We start from the raw sequence: 25,089 nt of genomic DNA, 5'->3' as shown, positions 1-25,089 counted from the left end.
AACAGACCAGGACAGAGCAACCGAGTGAGGCCTAGGCGGGATACAGGACAGCAACAGCCAGAGCAGGTATTCATACCGAGGCGCAGGAAAGAGACGGAATACATCAAGCCATCGCAGCCAGGCTCCAAGAGAGTAGTGATGAGTGGTGCATTGCCATTGCCCAGGATAGTATCCAAACCAGGGAGGACGAAAGGGCCGGGAGTATCAGAGAATATGGCTCAAGACACCTTGATGAATGATCCATCCAATGTGTCTCCTCAAGACAGCAGAAGACCAATCCTGCCGCCTTCCAATGGGAGACATATCCCTGGTGCCAACTTTCGGAAAGGGCCTCCCGCACCAACAGCTGAGGACGCAACGGCCTCGCCACCTGGTCCACCTTCTGCACCTCTTCCAGTCCCTTCGCTTTCTTTGTCCCCTTCTCCCCTTCGGCGCGAGACAACGACAGGGAGACAAAAGAAGTTGAAAATACAAATCCCATCTCCAGGCTCAGTTGGGCCTCTATCGGAGAGAAATGAGACTCATCATGCAGGCCAAGCCGCCCAGTACGCCCGAGAACAAGACAGCAACGTACTTTACGGGGATGAAGCGCTGAGGCATTTCGAGAGTGTGCCTGGAAGCAAATACAGCCCGGCACCACGTAGACAAATGTACAATGGTATACCAGGTATGTCTCGTGGTCAAACCCGGGGGGAAACCCATAACGACACTGGGTGGGGGCGGGTGGGACGAGATCAAGACGAGCACTCCCCACAATCTGGAATTGATGATCATTCCGAGGAAGATGGCTGGCCTGAGGAGGATAGAGATCGAAAGCTGCACGCTCACGTTGAGGATGAGGCAGCCTCACCAGCACCTGAAGAGGTTGACTCGAAAGAGCAAACATATACTGGCTCTGCTATGGATCGTGATCTAAACGGCTTCCACTCCAGGCCTCAGTCTGGTTTACCGTCTGAAGATCGCTCAACTCCCTCTGTCCTTGATATTAGCCAACCAGGCCCTCATACTCCGCAGTCGGAGTCTGTTTCACTTTCATCAGTAGACAGCCCTTTGCGACGCGATGGTTTGGAGCAATTTCGTCTTTCTCCTGAGTCTCTTGATGGACAGCGGCCTATTTCCAGTTCGCAGTCATATGCAGATCCCAGAGGAGCACAATCGAGGAAACCTGAAATGGACTTCTTCATGTTCCGTCGCTTTAAGAAGAATATGTACGATGCCATGATGGATGCCCTTTACGACGCATACCACTGCCTCCAACCTCCCGCTGTGCATGTGATACCCACGATGGCCACTATGCTCCAGGTGCCCCAAGTCATAATGAAGGAGGCGCGGCCCCCCAGAAAGTCGTCTTTGTTTGGTGACGACACTTACCTTTCACTGGACGACGATTCTGACGACAGAACAACTCGGACACAGCGTCGAAGCCGCCGGGATCGTCGACACAAGCGAGGCCCGGGTTCATCACAGTTGTCACCAGAGCACCATCCCTCGCACACGGATGACTTCAATTTTAGCCCAAGCAAGGGAGATGATGAGACACATGGTGGTGTCCAGCATTCTACGAGGGACGATGCGACGGTACGAGTTGATGGTCACCACGGGAGAAGTAACGACCCCGGGCAGCCAGAACAAGACCTCAACACTCTCCTGGCAGAGCCGGCCATTCAGCAGCGATCTGATAGCGAACCTGGGAACGCGTTGGCCGACTATACAGGACCCAATGGTGGTGAAGACGCGCATGATGATGTGCTTGAATCGGACTCGGAACAGAGCTTCAAAACCGCGTCGGCCGGCTCCTCAAGGCGCGGAAGTTTCGAGGGCAGAAACGGGCCAGATGTGCGGCCTACGGGAGCAGCCATGGCTGTCGAGGCCTTGCAGTTGAATCACAGCGATGATTTGAATTCCCAGTGGGATTCAGATTCGAATGAAAGCCGGTCGACCGCTGCAAATAGAAGGCCTCCAGTAGCAACCCCCCCAAGTGCAGAAACCCGAGACAAGCATTACCGTCCGTCACACAGAGTGCGGCTGGCCAAACCTACCATGATGATGGTCCCTGTGGCAGCTCTCTCCTACTACCTCGTCCCACTTGGCCACCACGGCGCACGCAACAGTTTCGCTGTTCCCCATCAGCATCAGTGGTTTTCGCAGCCATCATCGATACCTCGAGCGCAAGCTAGATCTGAGACACCCGAGCCAGCATCAAAGGACCTGTGGGATCGAATTCGCCGCCAAAGACATCAGAGATACAAAGACGAAGAAAGTGAATCAGGCTTCGAGAGCAGCGAGGAAAGCGAAGACTCCTACATGTAGATATCTTCCTAGAATCAATAATGAGCACCTAGAAATCATAAAATGCTGGAAAAGACCTAGTTTAGATGTCGAAGTTTCGGGGGGGGGGGGTTGTTGCTTTGAAGTTGTTGTATTGGCGGACCTCACTTGATCCGACCCTCGCATGCATGTTCTGAGTGCATCTTCTTTCACAAAGGAGTTACAGAAGTTCGTTCCGCTGCTACACGTTGGGGGGTGGCGATAACGATAGCGGGAGACGCTGCAGCAGCAGCATCATGCATTATTTAGTACTAAGTAGACAAGCGCCCCTCCACTGTGTCATCGCACCCCACCACACCCACTAAACCACCCACTGAGGGGCAGATGCTGAGAGGCCGAGGACGGGACCGGGGATCGGTGCAGGGGGGCGTGGCTCTACTATGACTGTTCATACTGCTGTCTTTGGCTCCGAATAAGAAATTTGGTGACTCAAGAAAGACATCACTTATATAGTACCTTCCTCAACATCCTCTCCCAACTCCGTGTTCTCCTGCTCTTGTACAACTTTCACAGAGCCAATTGAACGTGTGAGATCACCATGGAGGCACTCAAGCAGACTTTCCAACGATGCAAGGCGGAGAAGAGGGTATGTCCAGCGCTCTTTTCACCAACACCAACGACGTCTTGTCTCGTCAAAGAGATCATCGCAGTTTACTGACGCGAGCAATGCGGCCAACAACAGAGCGCCTTGGTCACATACGTGACGGCTGGCTACCCCAAGGCCGAGGATACGCCTCAGATCATGCTGGCTATGGAGAAGGGAGGCTCTGGTAAGTTTCTGCTCTTAGCTATGCTTCTTCTTCCTCTTCTTGGAAAAAAATTGTGTCTCTGGCTGACTGCGTTGCGACTGGCAGACATCATCGAGCTCGGAGTGCCCTTTACAGACCCTATAGCAGACGGACCCACGATCCAGACCTCCAACACTGTCAGTTGGAACAATGCCATCTATGGCTACTCCGAAAACCTTCTGCTTCTAGCCTCGCTGACCACAGGGAGCAGGTCGCCCTCGAAAATGGTGTCACGCTGGCCACCACCCTCCAGATCGTTCGCGACGCCAGGAAGCAGGGGCTTAAGACCCCCGTGTTGCTGATGGGCTACTACAATCCTATGCGTGCATACGGCGAGGAGAGGCTACTGCAGCACTGCAAGGAAGCTGGCGTCAACGGTTTCATCCTCGTTGATTTGCCGCCAGAGGAGGCCATCTCCTTCCGGAAGCTCTGCTCGAGCGCAGGGTGAGTCAGAGACCACAGGCATTTTGACATGGACACGCATAGCAGACTTCTTACACTCTCTATACACAGTCTTTCTTATATCCCCCTGATCGCACCGGCCACCTCCGAGAACCGCATGCGCATCCTTTGCCAGCTGGCCGACTCGTTCATCTATGTCGTCTCTCGCATGGGCGTCACTGGCGCGTCAGGCACCATGAACGCGGACCTACCCAACCTGCTCGAGCGCATCAAGAAGTACTCTGGCGACAAGCCTGCCGCTGTCGGCTTCGGTGTCTCCACACGTGACCACTTCGTCAGCGTGGCACAAATCGCGGACGGTGTGGTCGTGGGCAGCATGATCGTTACTACCCTGCAAAAGGCACCAGAGGGCCAGGGTCCGAAGGCTGTCCAGGAGTACTGTTCGTACCTGTGCGGCCGAACGCCCGAGGAGGGTCTGACGAGGGAGGTGGGCGTCATTGAGGCAATTGCTGAGGCTAAGGAACCCAGCAGCACGCCTACGGTCAGTGCCGTAGTTACAGACGACGGTGTCAAAGGCGACGATTCTGCACTAGTAGCGCAACTCGCCCACATGCACAACAAGATTCCCGACCGCTTTGGAGAGTTTGGCGGGCAGTACGTGCCTGAGTCGCTCATGGACTGTCTGTCCGAGCTGGAGGATGGCTTCAACAAGATCAAGGACGACCCGGTGTTCTGGGAGGAGTTCAGGTCGTACTACCCGTACATGGGCCGCCCGGGTCACCTGCACCTTGCTGAGCGGCTGACCAAGTATGCCGGTGGTGCAAACATCTGGCTCAAGAGAGAGGATTTGAACCACACCGGCAGCCACAAGATCAACAATGCTATCGGTCAGATCTTGTTAGCAAGAAAGCTGGGCAAGACCAAGATCATCGCCGAGACTGGTGCTGGTCAGCACGGTGTTGCCACGGCGACGGTGTGCGCCAAGTTTGGCATGGAGTGCACAGTGTACATGGGCGCGGTAAGTCAAATCGCCATCCAAGTTTTGAAGCAAAAGGAACAAAAGAAAGGAATGAATGAATGAGAAAAGGCGCTGACCAATATACAGGAAGATGTGAGGCGCCAAGCTCTGAACGTGTTCCGCATGAAGCTACTCGGTGCCAAGGTTGTCGCCGTCGAGGCCGGCAGCAAGACGCTCCGGGACGCTGTCAACGAGGCTATGCGGTCCTGGGTAGTGCATCTTGAGGACACCCACTACATCATCGGATCAGCCATCGGGCCACACCCCTTCCCGACCATCGTGCGGACGTTCCAGTCGGTCATCGGTAATGAGACCAAGGAACAGATGCTTGCGAAGCGGGGCAAACTGCCCGATGCCGTCGTCGCATGTGTTGGCGGAGGTAGCAATGCCGTGGGCATGTTCTACCCCTTCTCCAACGACCCCTCGGTCAAGCTGCTTGGTGTCGAGGCTGGTGGTGACGGTCTCGACACCAACCGCCACTCGGCCACGCTGTCAGGAGGCACCAAGGGTGTGCTGCACGGTGTGAAGACATATGTGCTGCAGAACGAGCACGGCCAAATCCAGGACACACACTCTGTATCTGCTGGCCTGGACTACCCGGCTGTCGGACCGGAGCTGTCGTCCTGGAAGGACAGCGAGCGCGCCAAGTTCATTGCCGCGACGGATGAGCAGGCGTTCTTGGGCTTCCGCCTCATCAGCGAGCTGGAGGGTATCATCCCCGCGCTGGAGTCGGCACACGGTATCTACGGAGCTCTCGAGCTGGCCAAGACAATGAGCCTGGACCAGGACGTCGTGATCTGTCTCAGTGGTCGCGGTGACAAGGACGTGCAGAGTGTTGCGGATGAGCTGCCCAAGATCGGACCCAAGATTGGCTGGGACCTGCGATTTTAGATGACGTCTATAATGGTGTCTTTGAATTATTCTGGCTGAAAAACATGCCAGAGGTAAGAATCTTTTGGTTGTTCCGGTTATGTAAATATCAAGAGTTGTTCTCAAAAGTCATAGAAGAGAGAGAAGTCCATGGACTGGGTTGTACATGGCACCTTCGGGATTCTCCCAATCGATGATGCTGTTGATATCTGTATATGGTTTTTGGTTTTGATCTTTTTTTTAGGTCGCATGCGCAGTCCGTGCATGCTCTCCCTCCCTCGACCAGGAAGATTATAATCTGCCCTCATCTGGACCCAGGGCAAACTCCTCCCCGGAACTCAACATACGATCCATCTCCACAATCATCTGCTGCCTCTGGGCATCATCCGCCGCCTTCACCATCTCATCTGCCGCCAACATCTCCGCCTCAATCTCCGCCTCCGTCTTGGGTATCAACCCCAGCTGTTTCCTCTGCTGGATGAACCTCTCCCGCACAGCATCGCTCTGCATAAGCCTCCACCGCAGCTTCCAGCCCCAGGGCCCCAGGTCCTTGATCCGCTGCGCCTTGTCCCCCAGCAGGTACTCATCCAACCCCCCACACTTGTCAATCGTCCGCAGCACGCGCGTCGTCACGCGGGTCTGCACGAAGCACTGCAGGGCCGGCGACCACAGGCGCCTGCGCTGGACGTTGGGGCGCCACTTGCGGTGCGTCTTGACGTTCCACTTCTCGGAGACGTTGTTGCCGAACTGGAGGCGCGCGGAGCCGTACAGGCCTGCGTTGGACTGCTTGTAGATCTTGCGCGGGCCGTAGGGGTAGACGGGGATTTGCTCGTCGCGGGCGTGCGGCTTGGGGATGGGCAGGCTTGCGCCGTGGCTGTCGCGGGGGATGCCCTGGCGCGGGTAGCCCGTGGCGAGGGCGGCTGGCGAGGTGCTGAAGCATCGTGTCGTTGGTGTTGTTGCCGCTGTCTTGCTCGTCGTCCTTGAGGCTATTGAGGCGACTGCGAGGGAGGTCGGGGCTGTTTGTTGCGAAGGGAGGAGGAAGTGGGATGTTGTCGGCCTGGGGAGGAGGCCAAATCGCAGCGTAGAAGCCATGATGATGGCAGTCGAATTTGGCCGAGGAAAAGATGGTATGTAGATTGCTATCGGCTGGCCATTGACGAAATATTTGTTACGTTGTAGCGGGCGCGGAGCCTGAGCGCAGGTTTGGTGGGCGGGGTTTTGGTTGTGGTTTGAAGGTTTGGTAGGAGCTCTAGAAGGCTGCTGAAGCTCTGGTCCCGAAATTTCCCAAGCCTCGCGCCAGCAAGTCCGCTGCGGCACCGCTGTGGTCACGTGAGCACCCGACTTCCCAACCCAAACCGACCACGCGTCCATGTCTACGACAACGCGTCAACTGATCCGGCCTGGCACACGAGGACTGCACTGTCATTATGCTACCGCCTGTGGAGGAATCCGTGTTGAAGAGCAACCCTGAGTTTGCGGCTCTCCACAGCACACTCACGACGGCTATTTTGAATTCAGATGGGACAACCAAGGATGACCAGAGCAGAGCGGCCAGGGAAAGAGAGGCAGTTCGCAAGGCATGTCATATTTGTTTGCTACTTTTTTTTTATATATATCTCTTATGGAAACTTTTTCTTGTCTGACTTTTGTGCACAGGAACTTGATGTCTATCGGTTGAAATCAGCCAAGCAACATCTGCTGGCTCAAGCCATCTCGTCCGCAGCGCCTCCTGAGCCAAGAACAACAACAACAGCTAGGAGGGGTAAGCCCTCATCAACGTCCCTGCCAGAGCCGTTGCTGGACCTCTTGTTGCTCCTGCCGCCACTGCTCACCAATGCCGAGCAGCTCTCCCAGGAGAGTCTTTCATTGTTGCTATCCAGTCCACCGTTCTCGTCACTCGACGATCTGCTGCCTGAGCTAGCAAGCCTCGTCTCCAGCAACCTGCAGTCCTCCGCCGTTCAGCTCGCCCGCGCAGCAAATTCAAACACGAACGCCTCCTTTCTCCACCGGCACATCTCCTCCGTCCCGAAGCACATCAGCACCCTCTCGTCCGCCGCAAGCCAACAGTTCGCCAGCCTAGCCAAGGCCCGCCTGGCAGCCGCCAACTCCCTGATCACACTCCTAGACAGACACGCGCAGGCACTGACCAGCCTCATCCGCTCCCTCGAGGCCAAGCACGGCGGCGTTGCCCGGTCACTGGAGCTTCGCGCCGCCGAGGTGGCCCTGGAGGCGCAGCGCGGTGAGATGGCCGTCGAGACGGTGCTATGGAATGTGCGCAGGGATGTGTACACGCCTGAGGTGCGCGATGCGCTGCGGAATTATGCAGATCATGTCCGGGATGGGCAGCGACGGCTGCGGGAGGCAGCCAGGGCGGCGGAGGCGGAGCTGGGGGAGTATGGCGTTCAGCTTGACGACGAGGAGGGCGGTGATCCGGTCAGGGAGAGGAGATTTAGAGAGATTGCGAGGGCGCATCGAGACGTGAGGAGGCAGATCGATGAGGCTAAGAGGGATTTGTCACGCCTTCGCTGATGGAGGCTTGGCTCGTTAGGCTGGCACGTCTGAGACGTTATGGAGACCATTGCTGCTGCGTCTGCACCACAGCAATTTTTGGTCATCTTTTGAGAGATGGAGGCCGCCTTCTTTACACAAGTATCAAGAATAAGTTCTTGATCTAGCTACGCTCCCTGGTACGTCAAACTCCAACCTAAGCGCTTCTGTTCCGTCCCTAAGCTCGCTCTGACCAAAATGTATCATGACTCTAGTGTTGCTTGGACTCGCTTTCCTCCTCGGTTTCTGACATAGTTCTGCATTGGCTTTCCGACTCCGTCAGCTCTGGTGTTTTCTCCAACAGCTGCGTCATTAGGAGACGTGTGCCGCCGCGTAGAACCCACGCGTACTGCAGTTCCCAAGGGCTTACTGTGCATGCTGCCTGATTGCCTTGTGCTTGGTGGGGATCTCTTGGCAGCATAAGACGGCCAAACAATCGGCACTGTGATCGACCCGTCTTACTTGCCGCCCAACAGACACAATCTCTGCTGTTTAACAGCGGTCGATTTAATGCGACAGTCGAATTTAGAGTAAGTATTCCGGGGATTGAGAAATCTCGAGTACCTTGTACATTAAATAGTATAGACGACAGAGTATCCAGGGTTAGGGTGTCTCATACTGGCGGCTGTTTTACTTGTACAAAATACAGTATCCCCCGCACCTACTTTGTTTGGCGTCACTTAGGTCTGACGATTTACTTCATTGTAGTATGAATATCGGCAAAATACCAGGTACTTCTGGCCTGAGATATCTTGATCAGATTTCTCGCATAGCTTTTTCATATGTAGTGAATTCTCCAATCTACACAAATTTGCACGAATTTCAGCCGCTCCCAGATCTTAAGTGTTGCATAATTACATAATTCCCATACCACCGGTCAAGATGATTCAACAAACCCGTTTCGCCCACGATCTTGCTAAGCTGCTCACACCACTCCCATGCCGTGCTCCCAACAGCACGCACGAGGCTGGCCCCTCTCAACCTGATGTAACATCCTGGTACAATACCTCTGGGGTCACAGTCGCTGCCGCCACTTCATCAGCAGCGGCTCACGACGCCAACATTTGTCACGCCGAATGGGGCGCCAGACAACTTCCCAGTGGACCAACTCCCGATGCAGAGACGCTCTTCCAAGCCTGTTCCATCTCCAAGCCCTTCCAGAGCCTGGCTATTCTCCACTACATCAGTGAGGGGGCCATCTCGAGCCTCGATGACCCCGTCAAGCTGTATCTATCGGAGGCGACATACCGCACGCTCCTCGACACTTCGATCCGAAGGGGTATGCCGGAGAAACTGGCCGCCCAGATGCTCGACAGGATGACCATCACGCAACTTCTCTCGCACACGGCGGGCACATCGGCCTCGGGCTTCCTGGGCTACCCGGAGACGAGCAGCCGTGTGCTCTCAACGACAGAGATCCTGAAGGGTGGGTTCGGCAATGCAAACAGCCCGGCTGTGTACGTCCACGCCCTACCTGGGGTGCAGTTTGAGTACTCTGGCGGCGGTTCAACGATCCTGCAGGCCATGCTGGAGAACATCGGTGCCGGTGACGGCTTCGGCTCGTTTGCGGAGCTGATGAAGGCCAAGGTCCTGGAGCCGTTGGGCATGATGAGGTCCTTTTATTGTGGCGGTGTGCGCCTCCCAGAGGACGAGGGGAACTACGCCACAGGCTATCAAAACGGTGTGCATGCCCTGGAGGCTGGCGAGTATCACGTCCATCCAGAGCAAGGTGCTGCTGGGCTTTGGACGACGTCTGTGGATCTCGTCAAGGGCATAACAGGCTTCGCTCACACGCTGCTCGGAACTGCCTCGGCCATCAAGCTGAACGGAAAGCCGTGGATCCGACCAGAAGTGGCCCAGGTCATTCTGCAGAAGCGGTCAGAGCTTGGGCATGGGGAGACTACGTACTACTGCGGCTTCGGTGTCGCCTTCTTCGATGGGGAAGACGAGTTTGCGAGGGATGAGCACCTTGTGAGGATCTCACATGCCGGGGGAAACCATGGCTATCGATGCTGGGCGGCAGCTGTGCTTCCACTTCCCGACAAGATCGATGCGAGTCAAAAGGATAATATCGCCATTCATGCACAAGCAATCATGACGGACTCTAACTATGGCGGAGAAATTGTGGGTCCACTGATGGCCGCCATCAGCGAGATGCTCGACAGCCCTCTCGGACCAGGAGGGTTGGCCACGTACGGAGAATTCACGCCCTTTATTGCTCTCGAGGAGGAGACCATAGCGGCAGAGCCCAGCTTGGATGCGTACGAGGGAGAGTGGGAGATCAAGGACAGGTCTCAGACGCTACGTATCGTGACGAGGCCGAAGCCGGTTGTCATATTCAGCCACCTGCAGGATGTTGAGCTGCCACTCTGGGCGGTGGCAGCGAGGAGAGGTCCTGGCTTTGTGAGGCTGCGCGCCAGTTCTTTGGATGTGGTCCTGGATTTTGGGGCCAAGAAGGGCGACGGTGAGGCATCGTTAACACTCTGTACTGCTGGCTCCAGGATCAAGTGCTCCAAGCTGCGCTCAGGACAGTAAGTGCCTCAACAAGCCAGGATGCTTCGATTCAAGAGATAGGAAACAATATAAAATGAAATTTGCTGAAATCCACGGAATGCTTTGTGCAACGCGGATATCCTCAACACGCAATTGAGATTTGAGGAGATGCACTGTTGTCTGGCGTTTACTATGGGCTGAGTAAGCCTCCATAACCCTAGCCCTGATTTTTCCTCATACCCCTACAGTTGCTGCCTGTCTTTTGAGTTGCCAATCAACCAATCATTCATAGGATAGTCGAGACTACGCAAACGCATCTACAATGACACAGCATGGCACCTTGAAAGTGTTTCACTTTCTGTCTGCGGCTCTCACTTAGTTTGTCTAAATTATGCTCACTGGAAGCTAGTCAATTTTCACGTGGCTTGACACAGCGTGGTGCCAACATTGAACTCTGTCAAATCACCAGAGATGCATAAGGTGTCCTCCGAGATGGGCACCTCCCAAGAAGCTCTTGGACCGGGGGCAATGCCGAAGAGCTTTTTTCCTTTTTTTTCGTGGCTGAGCAGGCACAACCACGCGCCTCACACGTCTTTTTTGTACATATTTTACCAGTCTCTCTGCAAATGACTCGACTGCCCCGAGGTATGACGAAGGCGGCGTGAGACAGGCAGGCTGCTGCCGCAAACCCTGGAAGAATTTCAGGTACGCTTGGAGATACCGAGTCAAGTCCAGATTGACTTGGAAGATTACTTATTTATTTAGCCTCGGCGAATTGATTGCACTGCACTGCCTTGGTTATTAGCCAAGTAAAGGTTTTATCAACAATACATTAACGAAACTGGGCATAGGTCGTTCTCTACTTGCCTAGGCAAATAACTGGGAAGTTGGAAGAATGCCTTCAGAATCTTTCTCATCCAGGGGGTCATGTTGCAGATCGCTTGGCAGGAGAGATCGGCACAGGATGCATGAACAGACTTTTGCTGTGAGCTCTAAAAGCCACGTGCGGTGGACCCAGTCAGTTGGGCCCAGGACGAGCACAAGAAGACTTTGTAGCTCCTTGTAGCCACTTTTCTGCATTTTCCTTTTGAGATGATAATACTGTGCTGCGATCTTCTCTGCTGCCCGCCACTGATGCTGCGGTCTTCTTGATGGATGATACAATACCAGGGATCTCAAGAGAGAAGCCGTATTTCTGCTGCTCACCTCTACCTCACCACCGAAACTATGAGAATCGAGGTGACGCACGCGTTATTGCTATGACCTGGACTTAAAGCAACTCCCTGCATGTCCCCGTTCAACAGTAGTACTCCAGTATCGCGGATGATCCTCGGTGAGATAAGACATCCTGCCGGAAGAGAGATTGTCCAGAGAGGATGGCGACAAACAATTCTTGGATCCGTCCCACTTGAGGCGCTCGCATTCTCTTCTGCTAGGCCCCACGACCTTCTGTGGAGCACCCGAGGTTCAGCGGGAAGATCCGACAGCACATAGTAAGCACTCAGTCTTGTTAGCGGCGTCGCCACTAGAAGGTCTCACAGCTTAGTAAACGGAAATCTTTTTTTTTCGGAGTTTGCTGAAGGTAGCCGAATCCAAGTGTTCTTCGCCGGTGCTTTCAGATTACCAATTAGCCTTTGTATAATTTTTTTTCACTCCTTGGTCCTTATCATTTCATTCCTACATCCCAGTCCGAGGAGCGGCACAGAATCTTTCGCCCACGACATTGTTCTAGAAGCGCGGTTTCTCCCCTGGTTCAAAAGTAAAAGGGGAAAAAAGGAGGACCCCACCATGACGTTTCCACTAGGCCCGTCGCATCGAGTTTAAAAACTACACTCTCCATTACCAATCTCGAAGAAAAGAAAATCCCATCGTCGGTGTTAGGTGAAGAGTTTTTCCCTTGACGGACGTCATTGAAGATCGTGATATTACGCGCCAAGGGCTTTGGTAATCAAGATAAATAAATATATAACGTAGAAACTTATATATATGAAGCGAGCCGCGTGTATACGAGTGAAATTTGTATCTGAGACTGAAACTCCACGCCACACTACAAATCAACAAACAATTCCCATCTCCACAACCAAAAAGAAAAAGAAAACAGAAGAAGGAAAAAATTATTGCAAAATCACATACACACACGATGCCTACTTTCACTGTGTTCAAGGGAGCCAAGGATGGCAAGGTGATCAAGTCCTCCACCACCAAGCCTGACGAGCTCACCGGCGACAAGGTCCTGCTCAAGGTCACCGCGTCGGGACTCTGCTACACTGATATTCACTACAAGACCGCCGACATGGCCCTCGGCCACGAAGGTGTCGGTGTTGTCGAGGATGTTGGTCCTGATGTCAAGCAGCTGAAGAAGGGCGACCGGGTTGGCTGGTATGTATTTCTCCTTTATTCCCTGGCTTTCTACATATAAGTGTCAGCAATACAGCGCATACAGATCAAACAAGGATTGTAACTAATGTGCGGTCTTTAGGGGATACCAACACGACAACTGCGGGCTCTGCAAGCAGTGCCTCACTGGACAGGAGGTTTATTGCGCAGAGAGAGTCATGTACGGCTACGCCGACCTGGATCAGGGCTCGTTTGCCTCTCATGCCATCTGGCGCGAGGCCTTCCTCTTTAAGCTCCCCGACGAGCTCAGCGACGAGGATGCCGCTCCTCTGTATGTGTGATCTTTTACCTCCTCCTCCTCCTCCTCCTACGGGTCGTGATGCTAACATGTTCTCCTTTCTCCTAGCATGTGCGGAGGCGCCACTGTCTGGTCCGCCCTGACAAGCTACAATGCCCGCCCCACGGAGACAGTCGGCATTCTGGGCGTCGGCGGGCTGGGTCATCTGGCCATCCAGTTCTGCGCCAAGTTCGGCTGCCGCGTGGTGGTGCTGTCCGGCACCGACAGCAAGCGGGACGAGGCGATGCGCCTGGGTGCGCACGAGTTCATCGCCATGAAGGGTGCCACCACCCTGGAGGTGTCGCAGAAGCTTGACCGCCTGCTCGTGACCACGTCCGCCCAGCCTGACTGGGCGCTGCTCACCTCCATCATGGCACCCGGGTCCACCATCCACCCGCTCTCCGTCAGCAGCGGCAACTTCAGCTTCCCTTACACGCCCCTCGTCACGCAGGGCTTTGCTGTCCAGGGCAGTGTCGTAGCCCCCCGCCAGATCCACCGCGACATGCTCACCTTTGCCGCCCGCAACGGCGTCAAGCCTGTTATTCAGGAGTTCCCCATGACCGAGGAGGGTATCCGGGAGGCTATCGACAAGCTCGAGAAGGGCGAGGTGCACTTCCGGGCTGTGCTGAAGCCTCAGGCTGGGAAGCTGTGAAAAGATTAAAATAATTGTGTGATTGAGGGTTTGTTCTTCTTTTCACTTTTGGAGATTAGAGCGTGGCGTTTGTAGACGAGGAGAAAAACTCTGGACTATACTGGGAATCGGGAGAATGGGTAGTAGACCTGGCGTGACTGGAGAGAGGAAGGAACTCTTTCAAGAGCAAGGACATGGTGCTTAGAAGGAAGGAAACAAGACTTCCAAGGTTGGCACGGAAGCTGGTCTTGGCAATATTAGCATTTTGGATATAGAAGCATTCTCAAGGCATATACAAACAACATCAGAAAAATTCAATTCACTATGCGTGTCTGCGCAACAATTGTACTATGGACTTCCTCCAGCCCGCGCCCTTTTATTGGCCTTACAGCTTCGAACGATTTTCCGAGAGCGCATGATCATCCACTACGATTATAGCTGGCTGACAAGCTTGCGCATTGATTACGATGCATGAGAGAGTTCAGGTGTTTCATCGAGGCTGTGAACAGAAATGTCAGCCGCCACATTTACAGGACTTGGCAAGTGCATAATGACTGACCTAGAGAGAAGATCTGATAGGAGATCCATATAAAAAAGGTCTTATTTTAAGCTTTTCATCTGCAAAGAATCGAGTATTCTATGGTAAACATTCTGCAACCTATCCTATACCCCAGACTCTTTGTCTCATACAGACATTCAATCTGTTGTTTTGATACACGATACCTTATTTTGAGATGGACAAGTGCACTCGGTCCCTCACTCGGTCCCTCTCTGTAGATGCTCTCATGTGCTAGGCTTAGTTAGCACAAATTAGTTCAGTGCTTGCCGCTGCCACGCAGGTCGCCAGCCTCAACGGCGCGCGGTGTTTGCTCAGCCACAAACTTCGGAAAGTGATGTCAGTCAGCCGTGTCTAGCGCCTTACCGCCCCAACTTCCCGTAGTGGAGAGTGTCAAAAAAGAAATTTTCGTGTTCGAGAACTGTCTAATCCGTTGTCGGGCCCGAAGACCTCGGTGGACCGAGGGACGATCATCATGAACGTCACAAAGAAACACAGCCCAAGCCTATCATCATCGCTGATCATCATCATCGTCAAATGAAAGAAGACAAAAAAGAGAGATCTAGAGGCGGCGCGACGCGAAAGGGGTCGAGTCACGAACACCCCCCGGATCCGCTCCTCTTCGGCTTCTGTCTTGTCCTGTCCCGTTCTCAACATCCAATACCCAGTCGGACATGGGTGGAGATTATCAGATCAGGAGAGGGGGGGGGACAGAAGAATGCCTTGCAGAAGAAGAGAAGAAGGAGAGAAGAAGAAAGGAAAAAACGCCTTGCTAACCCCACGATTCGGACATTTCATGGCCCAGATAGGAAGAACCTCCCCTTCTCCGCCGCCCAGGGGCAACAGTAAAAATAGTCATAAAGCACGAGATGGGATCATGGGTATGATCATACCCATACATAGTAGCATGTTTCAATGCGCCCACAAGCCGTTACGGCAGAATGTTCACCTGATGCTTGCTGCAAACACTGACGGCTGCGGCTGCAGCTGCGGTTCGCCCTTGGTGCCCTCGCGCCATCGTCCTCCCCACCTGGAAACCTGGATGGGACGGGCGAACTCCCCCACTCCCATTGAGACCAGGGAATGCTGTGGATGGATGGCTTGGGCTTTGGTAAGGGGCCAGAGGCTAGAGTGAGGTGAGGCGAGCGGCTGTCTCTCTTTTCTCCCTCTCTCTCTTGTTCTGAAGCTCTGAAGCAATCTCGGAGAGGATCCACTCTCAGGGCTCTGCCGGAGGCTTGTCCAGCTGGGGACATGGATACGCGAGATGGGACACATTGCGATACGGGGCTTATACTTTCGATGAGATATAGGGCTGTATGTGTGTGCAAGTGAGTGAGTGAGTTTGTAAAATTCTAGCACGTGGAGTAATTAATTACCATATTATATGTGGGCAGTCGGGCGGGCATGCATGAATCAACTGCTAAAGATAATGAAAGTTGTTTTTTCCTTCTTTATTCCCCGGAAGGGCGATGCCGGAGCGGAGGGAGGGAACTGGATAGGCAGTTGAACCACTTGTGCAATTTGCGGCGCCATTTCCCTCGCGGAGATGGGGATCAATCTCAGCCACGGGATGGCGGAAGAAGCCCATTTTCGAACGGTCAATGTGTTCATTCCTGACTTCCTGTAAAATCACACTCTGAGCCGCTGATCGACTTGGGTTAGAGTACGGCAAGAAGAAAGAAGAAGAAAAAAAAAGAGACTTTAGACTAACACAACGGCGCCGGCTGTTAATTCTGCGAACCGTCGTATTCCCGAGCATCGAGCGAGCGTGTGTTTGACCGCCAGACGACTTTCTAAAACATGCTATGGTACGTGCGTGCCCTGCGAGTAAGTCGAGAACATAGCGAAGAGAGAATTTTGACCCGGGGGGAGGGGGCCAAACAGGGTCCGGGTCCTGTTACGCAAGGCATTTTTTGAGATCACATCACTGGACGGAAAAGGGAAAAGGGGGTGAAACGGTTTGTGTGCTTTTCTTTTTCCTTGTCGCTTACTTTTTGGCTGGGACAACCCCCTTGCCCGAGCGGGTGGCACCGCGGGTTCGGCGCCTTGTGGGGGAATTTTTGTTTACAAGAGCCGCTGGGGTGGTGGAAAAGTGTTTCGAGAAAGCCCCGAGGGGGGTGCATTGACAACCGTTCGTCTTTGAGGAATGTGAGACCCGACAAAAGTTGGGGGGAAGGGGAGGGGGGAGATATCCACAATTCCTCAATCCCGCGAGAGGTCGAGAAGTTGGGTGATTGACTGACTGGAGGGTTTGAATTTTGCCAAAGGAAATAGGCCCCTTCGGAGGCGAGGCAGACTCGGTGGGACGCCGGCAGATTACCGTAGTAGGAAGTCTGGCTCTTTGTGTCCGTGCTGTGATAGAGAGGGACTGAGCACACACCCAAGAGAGAGTCTGGCCTGTGGAACCCGTCCAGTAGCATCACTGATACCTTTCGGGTCCACATCTGATCCCCTGTAGAGTTCTACTGTGGTACAGAGAGACTGTCGGGTCAGGTCTCATCTGATCAGGGTCAGGGCTGAGATCTATCTTTGTCCGCAACAAGGCATACAGGACGAGGACGGGATTTTTTATTATTATACATTTAATATATTACTTTCCCTTCTTCAAAACCTAAATCATGCTTGTTGTAGGCAAGTAGGTTGACAAGGTCTCAACTGGGAACGACATAATAGCATACACAGTAATGGTACTTTGGAATGGGGACCTTGAGGCTTATCTGGTGGCAGAAAAGCTTGGCCTGGGGGGCTGGCAACTTGGAAATAATGGGTGGAGGAGGGCTCTGCACGGCTCATGTTATGGTCTGTGCATGCATGTGTCTGTACAGAATTGTTTGTACCGAGGTGTACTTGTACATGTTATGATGGTGGCAGTAGTAACAGGAGTAGTAATAGTATAATAGTTGATGGTGTATTGCAAATCCCTTCAAGTTGTTGCAAGGCCTGCTTGATTTGGACAACTTTTGTGTGGGAGCAAATGACCGTGAAATCAGGTGTACCTCAGGGGAGAGAACCAAAAAGTAAGACGTGCATATGTCCATACACGAGCTGGTTGTAGAGAGGACCCATATTAATCATGTGTGGCATAACGGGGTATTCTCTGCACAGTACAGTCTGATGGCCGCGGCCGCACACCAAGGATATCCTCTGACTGTACCTGCGACCAAGGAAAGGCCCCGGTCCCTCACACGACGATGGCATCAGTCTTCCCCGGTCCTTTCGAGCTCGGGCCTCAACGTGGGCAGATGTCATCATCATCACTAGGTTGGGCGGCAGTCAAGAGGAGGGGAAACTAGAAGAAAAATCAGAGGCTCCATCACATTAGACAACAGGAAACCAGAAGTCAGAAACCAAACAATCAGACACCAGACAACAAGGACACTGGGGAAATGGGCAACGTATGCCAACTCCATCTTCGTGCGTCTGGTGTCGTCAACCTACGCTACGTCTCATAGGACCTGTTGGAGACCGTGATCCTATCGAGAGACACAAACTGGGGAATTTTATTGCCTGGAATTGGAACTACTGGCTGAGCGTAATCACTAGGAACAGGCAGGCGTCGTCATCACCACCACCACCCCCTCCTGTGTGTGCCATCGCTCCCGGGCCATCGAGTAGGCGCCTGAGATTTAGTCACCTACATTACATGCTATGCAGCATGGTTAGTCTGTAACATAGACGACTATGTAATAGTAACAAGTAGTAGTGTCTTTAATAGTTTACCTCGGTCGGATGCAGTCGTACCTGCTAGTGCATGGCGGTGTCAACGTTTAGGACTTATTTTCTTCTCTCAACGTCTTTTTCCTTCTCTCGTTTCGAGTGACGTATGTTTGAGGTGAGAAAGAAAGGCTCTCTACAATGGCTCTGTGGTTGTTTGAACCCATGTTGGCCTTCTCGAGGGTCGACGCTCGTGTTGGGCATCTTATTTGAGACTTAAAGTTCTCTCGTTGAATCCCTCCTCTTGAATGACTACGCCTTCTAATAGCAGCCCCCGCACCCCCCCCCTTTCTCCTTTGTACCAGCAGGCCAGGAAAGTCGAGCACATAGTAAGGGTCACATACATATCGATAGTATTACTTTTGAATACCTCTGGTACATACTGTAGTAATCCGTACGGCGATATAATATCTACTACGGTAGGTGGAATATTGGCTAGGACGGGGAGAGGGAAGAGGAGAAGCAGAAGGAGGAGGGAACCCGTCCGAGAGAAGCACCAGACGAACAGGCGCGAAAAGAGGGTGCACCACCATTCCCTGATTGGTCTATTGTGTACAGGTTGGGGGAAAGGCTTACGCGTCCTTCGATACATGGCCACAGGGAACCAGGGCTAATCATCCCTGTCTTCTGCATTGATTCATGCGCCGTCCTTGGTCGAATTCTAGTGGGCCTTCCCGTTCGGGCCAGGTCACCGTCCCGACGCTCTGCCACCCTAGCCTGGCCTGGTACCGCTGTGCTCGGGAAGTTCTCGCTTAGAAAGCCCCCCCTTCTCCAAAGCCCCCATTCCAGTGGGAACCAGTGGGCCTCGGGGCGGGCATTGAACTGGAGTGAATGTCAGGGCAACATACTAAATAGTAGTGGACTGACAGGCGGGGGGGCTTGTAAACTTAGAGCACCCAGAACCCGATACGATGTACATCCAGCACCACCTACTACAGTCGTAGTACCAAGTACCGCCCAAATACTGGCATAGTAGCGCCAACCAACCCCCGGTTTAGCCCTTGGCTGCGCCCACCCGTAAGGCCTGAGAAAACCCCATCCTCTCCCACCCCCCCCCAAACGATTCAACTCTTGCCCTCTGGCCTCAACAACTTCCCTCCTGTTCCTATCTCGTCTCGCCTGTCGTTTCATCCATCCCCAATCCACACACTTGTTACCATCACAATACATCACAACGGCACCGTCCACCCCATCATCTCTTACCAGCTAACTCTTTTTTCTTGTCTTCCTCTTTTCTTGATTCAACAGTCAACCAAAACAGAATTCAGCAAGTCGTTCTATTCAAAACTGGGTTCGCTTTCCATCCATCGTTTCGCTAGCCGTCTTACCCGATCAGCTTGACTGCGCGACCTTCCTCCCGATCATCAAAACAAAGAGATCAGGGTGCGTGTGAAGAGAAGGATATCTTAGTACTACTGCTGCGCACGGCAGCGGAGAGAAAGAAAAAAGAAGATTGGAAAAACAGGAAGAGATGTCGAGGCAAACCCTCTCACAGAGCCCAGCTGCGTCGCAGCCCGGCATGGTCGACTCCCTTGATTCTATGCTTGACCTGTCCGGTTACGAGGACGCTGGCTACACATCGCCATCAATGTCTCCCGCTGGGTCCAAGACTCCCTTCGCGAGACCAGTCAACACTGCCGTCCAGACCGCGCCCACATCGCTGCTCTCCACCGCGCAGCCCCTGACTGGCCCTAGCCATCAGTACGACCTCTACAAGCAACAGACCGGCATCATTCCCGGCGCCCTCGCCAACACTCTTCAGGTCAACCAGAACAACTCCCAGATTACTGGCTACCAGCAGTTCGATATCGATGCCTACTTTGCCAACCTGAATGGTGTCGAGTACGGCTTCAACACTTCCCCAGCCCAGACCATCGGCTCTTCGGACATCGACATCGAGTTCGAGTCTCCCTCGGGCGCCTACTTCAACGAGTCCACCATCAACCCCAATGCCATCGGAGGCCAGGAGGGCCTGCCCTCGCCACCAGTCGTCTCGACCCAGAGCAACGTGGGCCGCATGTGGCCCGGCATGCACCAGCAGGCTGCTATGGCCAAGGCCCAGGCTCAGCAGCGCCAGCAGCAGCAGATTATCGCCCAACAGCAGCAGAGGGCCAGCCAGCAGGCCGCCAAGCAGCAGCAGCGACCCAGCAAGACTGCGCAGCCCACCGACCCTATTGTCGAGCAAAAGATCACCCAGCTTCTGAACTCTATGCGTGCCAGGAGCGGCGGGCCCGAGCTGGATAACTCTCCCCTGATGAACGTGCCTCGTCCGAAGAAGGATGAGGACGACATGGACGAGGACGAGAGGCTGCTGGCAAGCGAGGAGGGCAAGAAGCTGAGCAGCAAGGAGCGCCGCCAGCTGCGGAACAAGGTCTCCGCCCGTGCTTTCCGGTCCCGGAGAAAGGGTAAGTCTAATTCCAACACATCAAATCCATACTTTATGAGGCAACACGGCTAACGATGAACAGAATACATCACACAGCTCGAGTCTGAGATTGCCAACAAGGTTACCGAGAACGGTGACCTGCGCGCCCAGAACCGGGCACTGATTGACGAGAACAAGCGCCTGTCGGACTTGACCCGCATGCTCCTGTCGTCGCCCTCATTCTCGGGCTTCCTCGAGAACCTGAGCACCAACCCCTCGCAGCTTCCCCAGGCCGCGCCCCAGGTCGAGCAGCAGCAGCAAGCCCCTCGGCAAGCGCCCAAGGATGTCAACCCCTATGCTCAACAGCATATGCAGCGTCAGAACGTCGGCGTGGCCATGATGCCTGAGCAGACCATGGACTTTGCTGCCTTCGGCGACTTCCAGCCTCAGGTCTACGCCGTGCTGGAGACCCCCGAGGCTCCTATCAACATTGACACTGCCGCTCTGTCTGGCAAGACCTCCAACTTCGTCGGCGAGTGCTTCGACTCCGAGGATGAGAAGGTTGAGATGCCCATGATCGAGCAGCCTCCGGTCGTTGAGGAGAAGGCCACTGCGCCCAAGCCCATCGAGACGCCGGCTGTTGTCATTGATGACGACTTCGAGAATGATCCCGAGTTCGCCCTCTACCATGACTCTCCATCAGCCGCCACTACCGAGCCAGCTCAGTCCACCCAGATCGACGCCGAGGATTCGTCAGAACTTGACATCTTTGGTGGTATCGAGTCCGAGAAGCTCCTGGCGCGCTACGAGCTTCTCGACGCGTCGGAAGAGGAGCAGAACGCCGCGCTGGCCATGGCTTCGGTACAGAGGCGACTAGCCAGTCTCGAGGGGTTGTGTGCGAGGTTAGACATGCTCACTGCCGATATATGATGACCATGACATGGTCGTCTATCTCCCCTTGGATATATTTGTCAACATTTTCTCTTATCGCCATTGTCTGTCAAACTCAATCACAGCTACACACACATCTTCCCTTGACGTCAAAAATTCTCTGTAAATGGATATAAGATCTATCGGATTTTAACTTGTTCAATGGCGTTTGGGCTTTGGGGTATCTACATGCCGAGGAAAGACCTCGAGCATATTATGTTTTATTGGTATAGCGGTCGGCAGTCCCCAAGATCGTGGGCTGGGGGTCGCGGATATGGCTCTTTTCAAGTTGATGAGATCAAGTTCAGGAATAGGGCTCATGGGATAGGGTTGATTTATAAGGTGGACGTGAGTAAGTTTTTGTCACGCCACTATTGATAGCATTAGAGCGCCATTTATTATGGAATAAAAAACTCATAACTGAAATCATCCCTCTTTACCCCACCAAGTTTGTGTATCACTAAGTTGTGTATCAAGTATGTCTAACTGTGGAGAGCTTCTTTACATCTCAACTAAGGGAACAGTTCCCACAGTTGCCCATGAGAGTGTGTACTGTGCAGGAAATGCTGCTATGTAGCGTTCTCTGTATATATGGTTCCTCTGTGAGGTTGGTTATCGCACCGTCGATTCAAAGAGTTTCGATCATGAGAGTGAGGTCATTCACATAAACGTGGCAGTGGCACCAGAGCCTACCGGTCCGAACCGGTCCGAGGCCGCTGGAGGACAAGGAAAGTCAAGTACGTACACTTTTTGACTAAACGAATGACATCTCGTTTGCTCCGCTGCGCTTTACCAGTCCAAAGCAAGAGAAGGAGAAGATGGGACAGGCAGCCCTGTATTTTACCGGCGGCAGCAATTATACCGAACCAGGGTTGCACCTTCTCTCTTTTGGATCAATAAACATGAACCCCCAGGTCTTGTTTCTCCGCACCTCGGACAAGCGCTCCTGTCGGGGGTCGCAGCAGCACGATGCGGTACCGACACCTGCCTAGGCCGACTGACGAACAGGCCAACCAGACGGGATCCTTGATGATCCTATCTACATGCAATTTTTCGCGTAGTAAAGTGTATATAAGTGTGGGGAGATGTCTGCTGATTTACTATTCTACCGACAACCGGGGGGGGGGGGGGGGATACTGTGGACCGGAACAGGCTGCTCGGAAGAGGACAAAAGGCTTGCTGCTATTGCACATGGGCGCAAGAAGCCTCAAGAGGTCATTCAAAGGCACCGTCAAGTACAGAACGGTTCAAACTTACTGCAGTGCTGCTCAGCCTCGCATTGATCGCACCTACAGTATCTATCTGAACCCCCAGATCCAGCAGCTGTACCAGTCAGCCAAAGCCCACGAGAGAGAGAAAGAGGAGCAAGAAAGCGACAGAAGGAGGGAAAGAAACAGAGAAATACAGAAAGCCATCGTTCTACACTGCAGGCCATGGGCCATTCTCGGCTGCTTTCTCTGCTCGCTGGGCTGGTGGGCGGTTCTCTGGCGCATACCAGCTCCGTCGACATCCCGTCCAACCTGAGCACGCGTGCTCTGGTTCGAGATGCGTACGGCTACTCTGTCGAGCCTGTCTGGCTCAGCTCGTTCACAAACACCAGCCTGATGACCACGCTCCTCCAGCAGATGGCCGACGTCACGGGCAAGGCACCTCCTATCCGCATAGGAGGCACCACGAGCGACGAGACAACGCTCTACAACACCAGCCTCGCGGGCAACCTCACCTCCAACGGGACCTCGCAGTTCAACATCACCTCGGGCTGGTACACCTCCTGGGCAGACTACTTCCCCACGGGAACGGATGTCATCTACACACTCAACTTCGCGGCCAACGAGAGCGACTGGGCCAACGCGCAGGCGGAGGCGGCGGCGGTGGGGGCCGCGCTGGGCGACAAGCTGGTCATGTTCGAGCTGGGCAACGAGGTGGACCACTTCATCAGCGAGGACTGGCGGGCTCCGGGATGGGGAGTCGCAGAGTACATCCCGCAGTTTGACAACCTGACGGCGAGCATACAGGGCGCAGCGTGGTACGAGGAGGCGGACACGGCGGCGCCCAAGTTCCAGGCGGCGGTGTTTGCGGACCCGCCGTGGGTGCCTGACCAGCAGACGGAGATTGACGACTTTGACATCATCAATCTGACCAGGGGCGGGCTCGTGGACCCGGAGCACAACGTCATCGAGACGTACTCGGTGCACCTGTACCCGCAGTCGACATGCGACACGGAGCGCTGGCTGCGGATGCGCCTGGACCTGCTCTCGAACCACACGGTGCTCTGGCTCAACGTGTCGCAGTACGTGCCGCAGGTGGCGGCAGCAGACGCGTACGACACCCCTCTGGTCTTTGGCGAGACCAACAGCGTGTCGTGCTCGGGCCGTTCGGGCATCAGCGACACCTTTGGCGCGGCGCTGTGGAGCACAGACTACGTGCTGCTGGCCGCGAGCATCGGCATGCCCAAGGTGTATTTTCATCTCGGGGCGCAGAGCCAGTACAGCGCGTTCACGCCGGAGCCGTACGTGCTGGACAACGAGACGCTGACGAGCGGGATCCGGGCCAACTTCTACAGCCACTACTTCATCGCGCAGGTGGTTGCGGGGCTTGGCGACGATGACGACTACGGCATTGCGGCGCTGCCTGGGGCAAACTCGAGCGACCTGAGCGGGTACGCCGTCTACCGGGGCACCGACCTGGCCAAGGTGGTGCTGCTCGACATGGGCGTGTGGAACGGCACCGCGGGGCTGAGCAACCCGAGCACGCTGAGCAGCACCGACGGCACCGTCTTCAGCAACGGGACGAGGCCCAGCTACAACATGAGCGTGGCGACGTCGTGGTCGCCCGGCGAGAGCGTCCAGGTCATCCGCCTCCAGGGGCCCGGCACCAACGCCAAGAGCCTGGTGAATGTGTCGGGCGTGACCTTTGATCCCGTCACGGGTGACAAGCTCGGCAACCTAACGGAGGAGTATATCAAGGTCGGCCAGGGGGGTGTGGTGCAGTTTGGGCTGGTAGAGGCGGAGGGTGTGCTGCTGCAGGTTGTCAATAACACCACCACCACCACCAAAGTGCCAAGAGTCTCGTCTTGAGGAGATTGCCAGCTCTCTCGCCCTGTGACGAGTCTGGGGCTCAGGCAGACCGCGCACGGGTCTTGTAGAGTGCCGTGGTGGCGGTTGTGGGGTCGGCAATTTTGGGAACATGTTGTTGTTGTTGTTGTTGTAGTTGTAGTATTGAGAATAATCCAGAGTGAAACAGTGAGGCAAGTCCAAATTTAGGTCGGACATTTCGTGTTCAGGTGATATGGTATTGAGATGCGTCGTGAGTTTTGTCACAAATTTGTTTCGATCATACATTTGCATTCTCCATTTCTACTCCCTCGATCTCGACTGTCCTCACCTCATCCTTCAAAGATAGGGTGCAAGTCTCGTAGTCGTACCTGTGGAAGGAAATCTAGAGGATGATGGACATTGGAGGAGATCTCATTTCGCGTCACGTCCGTGGCTAATGGTGAGGATTTTCCAAGAGTGGGCCGGATGCAAGGCTGTGGAATTTAATTACACGATCGGCTGTGCCTTTTTCCAACGTTGACGCCTGCCTGCCTGAGTGAATGAATGTAGGTGAGAGCAGACAGTGAAGAGAGAGAGAGAGAGAGAGAGAGAGAGAGAGAGAGAGAGAGAGCACATGTGTATTTTACTGCAAGGTTTGGTCTACAGCCATTACTTGACCATATTGTCGTGGCGGGTTGGGTACTTTGGTATGCGCGATTCGGCGCATCACTGGGGGCT

General features: G+C 54.2%; 6 protein-coding genes across 6 annotated transcripts; all 6 read left to right on the top strand.

Moving 5' to 3' along the window:
* Positions 1 to 2,866: 2,866 nt before the first annotated feature.
* On the top strand, positions 2,867 to 6,610 carry M406DRAFT_351263 (uncharacterized protein; the record flags this gene model as incomplete). Its single annotated transcript, XM_040922611.1, has 6 exons — positions 2,867 to 2,914; positions 3,011 to 3,098; positions 3,183 to 3,253; positions 3,328 to 3,560; positions 3,630 to 4,536; positions 4,624 to 6,610. 6 exons carry the CDS (start codon positions 2,867 to 2,869, stop codon positions 5,425 to 5,427), a joined length of 2,151 nt encoding a protein of 716 aa, XP_040776946.1. The 3' UTR covers positions 5,428 to 6,610.
* Positions 6,611 to 6,833: 223 nt separating this feature from the next.
* M406DRAFT_38081 (uncharacterized protein) lies at positions 6,834 to 7,935 on the top strand (the record flags this gene model as incomplete). Its single annotated transcript, XM_040924048.1, has 2 exons — positions 6,834 to 6,974; positions 7,063 to 7,935. The coding sequence occupies 2 exons, from the start codon at positions 6,834 to 6,836 to the stop codon at positions 7,933 to 7,935; spliced, it is 1,014 nt and encodes a 337-aa protein (XP_040776945.1).
* A 900-nt stretch (positions 7,936 to 8,835) lies between these two features.
* M406DRAFT_68364 (uncharacterized protein) lies at positions 8,836 to 10,488 on the top strand (the record flags this gene model as incomplete). The annotated part of the gene is made up of 1 exon (XM_040925162.1): positions 8,836 to 10,488. One exon carries the CDS (start codon positions 8,836 to 8,838, stop codon positions 10,486 to 10,488), a length of 1,653 nt encoding a protein of 550 aa, XP_040776944.1.
* A 2,098-nt stretch (positions 10,489 to 12,586) lies between these two features.
* On the top strand, positions 12,587 to 13,772 carry M406DRAFT_255919 (GroES-like protein; the record flags this gene model as incomplete). The annotated part of the gene is made up of 3 exons (XM_040917066.1): positions 12,587 to 12,825; positions 12,926 to 13,114; positions 13,190 to 13,772. The coding sequence occupies 3 exons, from the start codon at positions 12,587 to 12,589 to the stop codon at positions 13,770 to 13,772; spliced, it is 1,011 nt and encodes a 336-aa protein (XP_040776943.1).
* A 5,358-nt stretch (positions 13,773 to 19,130) lies between these two features.
* Positions 19,131 to 21,744, top strand: M406DRAFT_356153 (uncharacterized protein). Its single transcript, XM_040923371.1, has 2 exons — positions 19,131 to 20,426; positions 20,490 to 21,744. The coding sequence occupies exons 1-2, from the start codon at positions 19,493 to 19,495 to the stop codon at positions 21,314 to 21,316; spliced, it is 1,761 nt and encodes a 586-aa protein (XP_040776942.1). The 5' UTR covers positions 19,131 to 19,492; the 3' UTR covers positions 21,317 to 21,744.
* A 1,005-nt stretch (positions 21,745 to 22,749) lies between these two features.
* On the top strand, positions 22,750 to 24,393 carry M406DRAFT_68361 (family 79 glycoside hydrolase; the record flags this gene model as incomplete). Its single annotated transcript, XM_040925161.1, has 1 exon — positions 22,750 to 24,393. The coding sequence occupies one exon, from the start codon at positions 22,750 to 22,752 to the stop codon at positions 24,391 to 24,393; it is 1,644 nt and encodes a 547-aa protein (XP_040776941.1).
* Positions 24,394 to 25,089: the final 696 nt, after the last annotated feature.

The sequence above is a fragment of the Cryphonectria parasitica genome, assembly GCF_011745365.1.
Source record: "Cryphonectria parasitica EP155 unplaced genomic scaffold M406scaffold_4, whole genome shotgun sequence".
Lineage (NCBI taxonomy): Eukaryota > Fungi > Ascomycota > Sordariomycetes > Diaporthales > Cryphonectriaceae > Cryphonectria > Cryphonectria parasitica.
The sequence above is the reverse complement of the archived record's forward strand: the minus strand, read 5'-3'. Positions and strand labels throughout refer to the sequence as shown.

Excerpts from the sequence above, each read along its gene's own strand:
- M406DRAFT_356153 (XM_040923371.1), top strand. The coding sequence starts at position 19,493 with ATGTCGAGGCAAACCCTCTCACAGAGCCCAGCTGCGTCGCAGCCCGGC. Across the intron at positions 20,427-20,489 it reads TTTCCGGTCCCGGAGAAAGG|AATACATCACACAGCTCGAG; the intron begins GTAAGTCTAATT and ends AACGATGAACAG.